The sequence below is a fragment of the Carassius gibelio genome, chromosome A10 (assembly GCF_023724105.1).
Source record: "Carassius gibelio isolate Cgi1373 ecotype wild population from Czech Republic chromosome A10, carGib1.2-hapl.c, whole genome shotgun sequence".
Taxonomy (NCBI): domain Eukaryota; kingdom Metazoa; phylum Chordata; class Actinopteri; order Cypriniformes; family Cyprinidae; genus Carassius; species Carassius gibelio.
Window position 1 is genome coordinate 12,629,033 of NC_068380.1, and position 10,247 is coordinate 12,639,279.

At 36.0% G+C, this 10,247-nt stretch overlaps 1 protein-coding gene across 3 annotated transcripts; it reads left to right on the plus strand.

Annotated features, from left to right (window-relative positions):
* Positions 1-511: 511 nt before the first annotated feature.
* Positions 512-9,653, plus strand: LOC128021218 (inositol polyphosphate 5-phosphatase K-like). 3 transcript variants are annotated; one of them, XM_052608260.1, is made up of 14 exons: positions 512-666; positions 1,209-1,263; positions 3,226-3,330; positions 4,120-4,228; positions 4,828-4,944; positions 5,052-5,227; positions 5,316-5,427; positions 5,711-5,820; positions 5,958-5,984; positions 7,613-7,820; positions 8,022-8,159; positions 8,281-8,364; positions 8,551-8,655; positions 8,744-9,653. In XM_052608260.1, the coding sequence occupies exons 2-14, from the start codon at positions 1,217-1,219 to the stop codon at positions 8,810-8,812; spliced, it is 1,407 nt and encodes a 468-aa protein (XP_052464220.1). In that variant the 5' UTR covers positions 512-666; positions 1,209-1,216; the 3' UTR covers positions 8,813-9,653. The 3 variants fall into 3 exon arrangements, with proteins under 3 accessions (XP_052464220.1, XP_052464218.1, XP_052464219.1); XM_052608258.1 differs by lacking the exons at positions 512-666; positions 1,209-1,263 and adding an exon at positions 2,352-3,000; XM_052608259.1 differs by lacking the exons at positions 512-666; positions 1,209-1,263; positions 5,958-5,984 and adding an exon at positions 2,357-3,000.
* The last annotated feature ends 594 nt before the right edge of the window (positions 9,654-10,247 follow it).

Consider the following 10,247-nt stretch of genomic DNA (forward strand, 5'->3'; position numbering starts at 1 on the left):
AAGCAAAGGGCCATCTGGTCCTAGAAGTCCTCATTTAGATAGGCTGACATGTTTATAACAAATAAATTATTCTTTCTTTAAACTGACCACAGAATAATAATAATAAAAATCTCATGTGTCCTTTAGGCTACTTAAATCACCGTGTATGCATGAAACTATCATCACAGTGTCTAAAAACAAATTTATGAACTTTAAATTAAGTATTAAGTTAATAATGTTGTATATCTTTTTAGTATAAGAGCTCCTGACAACAACTCAGATTTCTAACATACAGCTACATTATTAATCGGTATGAAATTATTTAGACTAACTGTCAGTGCAGAAAGGGCAAATATTTTAAATTCATGTTGCATATAAAAACAGTTGTTTTCAGTGAACAGAGAATCTTCTGTTTCATGCCCTAATCAAAAGGATTGCGATATATGCCTACCACATCGATGTAGACACAGGTCCTTTCATGACCTAGCCAAAGCTTTCAGGCGTTATATGATGAAACAGTAAAGTTCTGCGGCTTTAAGAGCTTTCTGTGGATTGGCCTGACAGCGAGGAAGTAGAGGGGTGTAAACACGTACCCCAAACTCTCACAGTCCTATAGCACCTGTTGAGTACGGAATAAATATTCAAGACAACCGAAATCAACAATCTCCACAAGACCGAGACTGAAAGGTACCGACGATATTTCATTCAAAGTTGAATTTTGCTTTAGATTTAGGAACATTTTAACCTGTAGGCTAAGTCCCTAAATATTTTCAGTTTATTCGATGGATGTTTAAAGATAGCCCACTTTTTCATATTTTAACGTTGTGTGACAACAACACATAAAACTGATACAAGGGGAGAAAGATCAGACTGTTATGCTTTTTGAAAACGTTTATACATTAACTACCTCATATTCAAGCCTTATACAAATCTTTAAGTCGATGTGGCCTATGTCTAGTATTCTTTTTATCAAATAACATTTCGATAGGCTAATCATAGAAGTTATATTACAGCTAACGTTACCTACAGCACAAAAATTGCGAACACTTTTGCTCGTTATCATAGCAAAAGTACTTCGCTCGAGCGTTTTTAGTTAGCATAGAAATAATCAGGTAACATCCAGATTTTTTTTATCAGTTTAAAAGCTCGAATGCGACAGGTTTAACTCTTTAGATTAGATTAGTTTACATTACCATGGATGCTTGTTTATGCGGTTTTTGTCTACACAGGTCTGAGTATGAGCGCACACAATGTTGGATCCAGGTATGGACATCAGGCTTTCAGGTAACAGCATCCTTGATCAGTGAACTGAACCCTACTTCACTTCTAAATAGTCAAGAGGAGGGGGGTGATAGAAAATGCAACTGAGAACTGAAATGGACGGGAAGTAACGTTAAAAGGAGTTCAGTGTGTAAAGTCTGTTTTATTGCCCAGCATTACTGCTTCTTTTTGCATGGAAGCACTGTGAATGTTGGTGTTTCTCTCAAAAGTTTTATAATTTGGCACAAGACCGATTGCTTTGTCATTATGTGCCTGCTCTTTTTCTTTCTCTCTATTGCTGAATGCTTCTTTGCCCCTAAGAATTTGCATGTGACTGTATTCTAGAGCAATGGGACGGAAAGATAGTTACCCTGGATTTGAGAACTACATTGTTATTTTAGACTAATTTCTTAGTGCCTATACAAATTTCCTGGTTTAAAAATGGGGAAAAAAAGTAAGGTGTAGAGATGACCACAAATTATTGGCAAAGATTTATGGCGGTACATGAAAAGACTTTATTATTATTTTTAATTTCATAATTTAATTTCATAATTTTATATCAACTGTTAATAAATATTCAATTTATAATAATAAACATTTAATTTGACTAATTATTACACATTTTTAATAATACAAATGTCAATACTATAAGTCACAGATTAAAAGCAGTGGATCACTGTGTTCATCAAGTAATCTGGAACGTAGTCTCCCACATTATAATTTAATTTGTTTTGCAAGAAGGATATTTCAACTCTGATAGAGTAACATTTAACCCAATGGAAGTAAAAATAGCTCTCTCATATTTAAATGAAAAATGCTAGTTTGTTAAAGTTTGGTATTATGCTCTCACATTTTAATTAAAGATATTTAAATTTAGACCCCCCCACACATTGTTTTCAAAATGTATCTCTTATTTAGAGTCCAATAAATATTTCCAGTGTTGAGGCCAGTTCTTGCATAAAGCGGATTAGCTTCTGTGGACATTTACTTGCGTCGCTAAAGACCTGCAACAATACATGCAGTGATTTGGAGATCAGGCCTGTTAGTGATTTTTGCATTTTTTGCATTCCTGGCCTCCTTCACGTGGCTCTCCACTGCTCCAGATTACACTTCATAATCCCAGAAACTCTCCAAAACACATGCTTTTACACACACTCGTCCATTCAAGCAACAAGAAGCAATGAAAACATGTAGATCAACAAAAAGGGTTCCATTTAATCGCAAATGTTAGATTTCTGAGGCTGTCTAGGTTCAAAGGATAATGATGAATTGTCTCTGAGGAGACTGGAAAAATAAGAATCTTGGAACTACAACATGAACAAAACTTGGGATATCTGCATCTGCTGAACCTAAACCAGCTCTTGGACACTTAGACATTTGAACTTTTTGGGACCTTTTTGGACATTTGACCTTTTTTTTGGGAGAAAACACAATCGATACGATAGAGAATCAGATAACAGATCTACTCACTTCTGCTGATCTCTTGGTTTGGATGAATCAGGCTTCAGATTATCAGTTGTTTTGGGAGAACAGCAACAAGATGTCTGACACATTTGATGTCCCACGTGTGCGATCCGATAGTACGTCCACAACGGCGACTCAGTCTACTTCATCACGGATGATTCTTCGCGAGCGTCTCGCTCAGTTGCTCGTCTGCTTAGAAGATCTCAGCTCAGATGATGAGGCAAATGAGGAAGTGTCCCGCACGCTAGATGAAGCCTTTTACCTCTGTGGAAAATACACCAACAGAGAGTCCTTCAGGTGTATTAAGTCACTGAAAATTAGTTTTAGATAGACTTGTGTTTTTGTTTGTGTGGGCTTTGGATTTTGTTGGTGATTTGCTAGCAAGTTTGTTGTATTTTTATCTTTACATTGTCTTTTCAGATACTTTCCCACATTTCTCAGATATATAATTCAGAGTTTATATGAACCCAACTCATTTATTGATTCATTCCTGCTCTGTTTGTGTCTTCTTCTCTTGTTCAGGCTGCACATGGTCACATGGAATGTTGGCACAGCGGAGCCCCCTGCTGATGTGAGGTCATTACTGCAGCTTGACTCACAGCCGGCCACTGACCTCTATGTGATTGGGTGAGTTAACATCACCTGAATCACATGATCAGCAGATTTATACTCAATAAATATGTTAATTTACTAATATGTACAATACCAAGTTTGGGTTTGGCAAGATTTTTTTAAATGGATATGAAGAAGTCTTTGATCAAAAATACAGTAAATTGTAAGTAATATTGTTAAACATTATTACAGCTTTTTTCTATTTTAATATATATATATATATATATATATATATATATATATATATATATATATATATATATATTAGTAATTTATTTATGAGATGGCAAAGCTGAATTTTCTGCATTGTTACTCCATGATACTGAAAATGACTAGTCTCCAGTGTCCCGTGATCCTTCAGAAATCATTTTGATGAGTTGGTTTGCTTTAGAAACCTTGTGTTATAAATGTTGAAAACGGCTGTGCTATTGTTGTTTGAAACAGAAATCATTTTTCGATCAATTTAATGCATCCCCATTCAATAAAAGTATTACTTTCTTTAACCGTTCTTGAACTGTATATATATTTAAAATTATAATTTTCAGATATATAATATAGAATCAAATATCAAATTCCAAAGTGTAAATGAAACTAAAATTACTGGAGTATGTTCTTTCAACTTTATTATGAAATTTAGTACCAGTTTCACAGTGAAAACTGTTTCCATGTAAATCCTACACCAATTTGTGTGTGTGTGTGTGTGTGTGTTCATAATATATCTATGAGACCGAATGAATTTCTCTGTCAATTGGTAAGTTTACATTGTTTTGTCATACAAGATGAGCAGATGTGTTTGTGCTCTAGTCTACAGGAAGTGAATGCCAATCCAGTGCGGTATATCTCTGATCTCATTTCTGAGGACTCATGGAGTCACCTTCTCATGGATACCCTTGCACCAATGGGATATATAAAGGTACAAAAAAAAACATAAAAAAAACATTGTCCATCTCAGCATTGCAAACTCAGTTTAGAGAGTGTGAAAGACAGAGAGGTGTTGAGTGTCCTTATACATACAATATGTTTACAATGGAACAGAGAGACACAATCAGGATGAGCCGTCTCCTCATTAAGCTTGTTAAACTCCATTGTTCGCTGCAGGCCATTGAAAACACTAGAGGCTTTGTTTCACATCAGCACATTTGTGTACCATAACCTCTGATTTGATGTGAGCCCGTCCCATTCTGCCTTTCATAACTAATTAGCTCTGATTTTCAGAACTGAATTCCACTTCACCAAAACATCCCAGGAATTTGCAATACCAATCTCCTTATTTTCTTAGGCCAACGTATCAAGGACACTTATCCATTCTAAGCTCAAATACATGTTTCCTCTTTTGTTTTCTTTCACTGTATAAGGCCTACTATAGCTTTCTTGCGTAGAAACCATGTCAAATCCTCTTTCTATGATGCTGTCGGTTTTGATGTGGAGGTCAAATCGGCTTGTGACGTGTGTGTTGCGAAATGCACTGAAGCTTTGGCGTATGAAAAGGCTTTTTGGTTTTGCTGTCCTCAGGTGACTTCAGTGAGGATGCAGGGTTTGCTGCTGATACTGTTTGCAAAGCAGGTCCACCTGCCTTTCATCAGAGACATCCAAAGTACATACACCCGCACGGGCCTGTTCGGATACTGGGTATGGTATAGCCTTTACATCTTTACATTTCACAGACACTTACTGTTTTGTTTTTTTCCTTTTAATAATATGCAGCTGGACTAATGCATTTGTATTTATTCTTACAGGGAAATAAAGGCGGTGTGTCTGTGCGTTTTTCATTCTACGGTCACATGCTGTGTTTTTTGAACTGTCATCTGGCGGCTCATATGAACTACGCCCTGCAACGCATGGATGAGTTTGAATACATACTGGACACGCAAGACTTTGATATGTACAACACTCCACAAGTGCTTGACCACAAGTCAGTGCTAAGTTGGGGTAAATTTGCTCGCGGTCATGCATTCTCACATGCGTCATGGTTCTCATATTGCTGTTGTTCCGTATCTCAGGGTAGTCTTCTGGTTTGGGGATCTGAACTTTCGTATCGCTGACCATGGGATGCACTTTCTCCGCTCCTCGATCAGTAATGGCCGCTTTAACCTGCTGTGGAACAGAGATCAGGTCAGGCAAGCACACAAAGATAGCACAAATACACACTCTTCTGAAAACAATGGCTCTTTAACATGGTGATTATACAAATTATTTTTTTTTTAAAGTAGAAAGTGCATCAAAAGAAGTTAGTCGTTGTAGTTTCACTCAGTAGTTGTACTTGCTTAGTATATCATCATTAGTTTAACAACATGCAAATGTCACATGAGACATGTTATTCTGTTCTATTCTATTCTATTCTGTTCTATTCTATTCTATTCTATTCTATTCTATTCTATTGATTTCTGGCTCTTAGCTGACCATGATGAAGAAGAAAGAAGCTATTCTTCAGGAATTTGAAGAGGGACTGCTGTGCTTTAAACCCACTTATAAGTTTGACCGTTTCTCTGAGACTTACGATACAAGGTACATACACACTTATACATTATTAACACAATACAAATATATTATTTTCAGTGCCTGAAAGTGGAAACAGTCTTAGATATACATTTATTTTATTGTGTTTCTTAGAAGAAATTCATGGTCATTCTTTCTCCACACAGAGCGCCAAAGACATGGTTTGGCTTTATGTAAGATTTGAGAAGAAATGTTTGTGTTTGTTTTTTGGCCTTACCTTTACCTTAGCCCATTTATTACCCAGAATTCCTCTCATAGAGCACTCACCATCACATCCCTTTAAAACACTGCAGTCCTCTCACTCATTGTTCAATCTTTGCATAATCAGATGCTCCAGAAAGCATTTCAGTCATATCTACAGTATACAAACTTTAAGAAAAATTGATGAGGAGGTTGAAGATCTTGATGAAGATGTTTATGCAGCATAGCAGTGATAAAGTACATGTTGTACCTCGGGTTCTAAATGGGAATTACCTCCGAACATCCTAAGCTCGCACATTTTATAAAGTTACAGTTTACTACCCTTAATGTAAATTAAGTTGCTCCTATCATGCAAAGGAATTGTATTTCCCATCAAACATAAATGGCCGGAATATAGGAGGTGTTCTGCACCAGGGAGTATTTGAATCTGTGACTGTGTACAAAAGTGTCTTCAGAACACATCTTTTCCACATTTAGCTGTCACCTGTTTGCTGAATTTGTCTGTAATGGAAGCAGATGAAGTTTATGTCTCCAATGGGAAGATCAGCTCAAGCTTTGAATTTATTTTCAAGATTACCAATCAAGGTGAAAAAAGTGAAATAGGTTTTCTGAAAAAAGGAAATCATGTATACACCATCTACTCCATTTATTCATCCAGCCCTTCCATCGTATGTATAATACATGAACACACATTCATGAAATGCTGTCGGTGTGTCACTGGGCTTTTAACAGCTGTCATGGAGAATTGCTTTGCACCTGTCATATAACATGTCACTAAGCATCTCATCACTGTGTAGAAAGCTTGTTTCACTTTGATATGCTGGCGTTTGATGCATTTGCATGCTGTTTTATGGAAAAAAACTGCATGTCGGTTTCATGTCTGCATGGAAATGGGAATTTGACATGGAATTCTCATTATACAACCACAGCTCACCTATCTATCTATCTAGCTATCAAGTCTGGGGTCAGTAAAGTTTTTCATGTTTAAAAAAAAAAAAAAAAAAGCTAACAAGGGAGACTTAAGCTCACAAGGGTTGCATACAAATAATCAAAAATAAAGGACAAACAGTAAAATTGTAAAATATTATTATAAATTAAAATAAGTATATTCTATTTGAATATATTTTAAAATGTAAAATTATGTCTGTGATGGCAAAGCTGAATATTCAGCATCATTATTCCAGTCTTCAGTGTCACGTGATCCTTTAGAATCATTTTAATATACTGATTAAATGATCAAGAAACAAAGCTTATTGTTATCAATGTTGAAAACAGCTGTGCTCCTTAACAATTTTGGATCTGGATTTTTTGATGAATAGAAATAACAGATTTACAGATACATTTAATCACAATTGTATTGAAATAGCCGACTAGTATTAAGTTCTTAATAAAAAGTATAAATAATAATAAAAAAAACTTACTGACCCCAACCTTTTTTAGTGGTGCATAGTGCATAGTGTGTATATATACTATCTATATAATTTAGTAAAGACTACAATATCACTCTGCAATTATTAGTTCAGTATAATTTACATTCTATATGAATACATATTTATTTATTTATTTATTCTTTTTTTTTTTTGCATGGGTCAATGATTAGTGGTAAAAAGCGGAAACCTGCCTGGACGGATCGTATCTTGTGGAGGATAAAGCCCAAAGCTATAGACACTGAGGATGAGAATAGTTCGACAACATCGTCAGCTGATGATGAGGAGTATCCTTTTAAGGTGACACAGAACATGTACACCTGTGATGTCTCATATGGGGTCAGTGACCACAAACCCGTCATTGGGACCTTCAATCTGGAGGTATGAATAATGTATGCCTTGAATATTTAATCTATCAGTTACAATGCTGATCAATTGTACAGTTACAGAGCTGATCAAATTCAAGTAAATGTGCTTAAATAATAAGAATCAAAATCCTTAATAATTATGATTTTAGATACATCTACTTTTCAGCCTGCATGAGTACATTTAGTCCAAATTTGTCTCGATCTCTTCATGCAGATGAGAAAAAAGGTTGAGACGCCTCTCGTCGCACTAACCGTGGAGGGACACTGGAGTGCTGATGAAGGTCCCACATTCACCTACACCATTCTGGAAAACTTTGAGTCCTCTACCTGGGACTGGATCGGATTGTACAAGGTGAGAGGGAAACAGAAAAACAGAGGTTGATGGATGAACACAAGCACAGAAAGAGACCAAAAGGAGATCTGTATCACAAAGCGGGTCAGTAACTAGTGGTGATTTATATCTCTGTGTGCAGATTGGCTTTAAAAGTGCCTCTGATTACTCCACCTTCGCTTGGGTCAAAGATGATGAAGTAGCTGCCAACGGCGAAGTCGTGACGGTATGGCAGACTAAAAGTTTTAGTGTTGAGAACAGGTCTGCATTGAGAAAATAATGACAAGAATATAATTTTATATCTCTTTACTTTTACACCCACATCTTAAAACGAAATTTAAAAAAAACCTTAGCATGATGCTAACAAATTACTACACTAGGACTAACATGAGGGGTGCACTTCCTGTTTAAGGTCCAGATGAGTAAAAGTGAGCTCCCCCTGCCGGCAGGGGATTATGTTCTTGGCTATTACAGCACCAACATGCAAACCCTGATTGCCTTTAGTCCGACTTTCCAGGTGAGTTTCCACAAACACTTACAGTACATGTACCCCTGTGTTAGCTTTAGGCTATACCTCTTTGTTCATCTGCTTTGTCTGGATCCAGATTCTCGAGTCTCAACATGCTGTAATGGAGGGTCTGCTACCTGAGAACATCAATGGACATGAGAAGTAACTGGATCACTTCTAAACTCTGGGGCATATGTTCACATATGTAAAAATGACGGCAAGAGATCTGATTTGAGATCAGATTTGCCTGTGTAAACAGACCTTTGCTTAGTTTGGTTTTAAAAGGAACAGCTGATTCTGATAAAATCTGGTTTAATGAGTGTGGTTTAAAATCTAAGGCTTTAAAAAATCCCAAACACTCTGTCTAATCACTGAAAACACTGCAGTACTCGTTGTCATTCTCTCTTTATCTGCAGTTCTTGTTAAATGATATGAGTCTGTTGTGAGCTTCAGCTTCATACCTTTTGTTGCAAATTTGATAGTAATATCACTGTAAAACTAATAAGACTCTAGAACTCAGAATTAGGCCTATATTTCATGCCAAAATTGACACATGAATGTCGAAAAAGTCCTCAGAATGATTTTCCAGTAACTAAGTTTTAAAATACACAATTATGCAATATTATATACATTTTATATTCCATACATTCATGTACAATATTATAACATGCATTCAATGCATGATGTTACATTTATTTTGCCTATTATATCTGGGACTGATTACAGTATCTTACAGTTTTACTGAACATTGGTGCTGTGCTTTATACAGTATTTCACTGTATGTTTTATGTGTCAGTGCCTTTCCATATCATAATGTTTGGCTTTTCGGTATCTAGAACAACAGGTCACCTTCTGATTGTTAAAATGCCCTTTTGTTTACACTGTCACTGATTTGATTCAACCCTTTTGATTTGTAACATGTTTTAAAATGTTGATGTAATCAAGCAGTTAAACGCAACAGTGTTATTGGGATTGAAAGCTATTTCATTAAAATGTCAACATCTGAATATCTGTTGTTGTAAATGCATATCTAGCTGTATACTTTTATTTATAACAGATGAGTTGAAATGATATTTTGAGGTAACTTGTAATTAACCTGGAATATTCTTGTAAGGTATACCACACACATTTGAAGTTTAATTACATTGCTGACATTAATTAGTGTGACATGAAGCGTGATTTTAAAATCCAATCTCTAGAGTGATAATCAAACAAACTTCATCCTCAATCTATCTCATCAGCAGTATTATTTCCCTTTGGAGCTGAAGGTTTACATGTTTTTGTAGTTCACTCTAGGGTGCGCTGTATGCTTTATTGTCTTTATTCGCACTGTACTTGTGAAATTGATGCATATATGCAAACTCACTCACTCACAGAATATTACATCATCACTCAGTTAGGCACAATATTCAGCACTGGTGATATTGTGTGGTATTACCTCCAGGAGCATTTTCGTGGATAATTTCAGCTATAAATCTGTCTGAGGCACCTGCAGAGCTCTTCGAGGAGGTGGTGGTCAGAACTCACTAAAAACACACTGTGAGTCAGTCGGTGATCATGAGCTAGACAGTGGCACTAGAACAAGTCTTTCTTTTGATGAC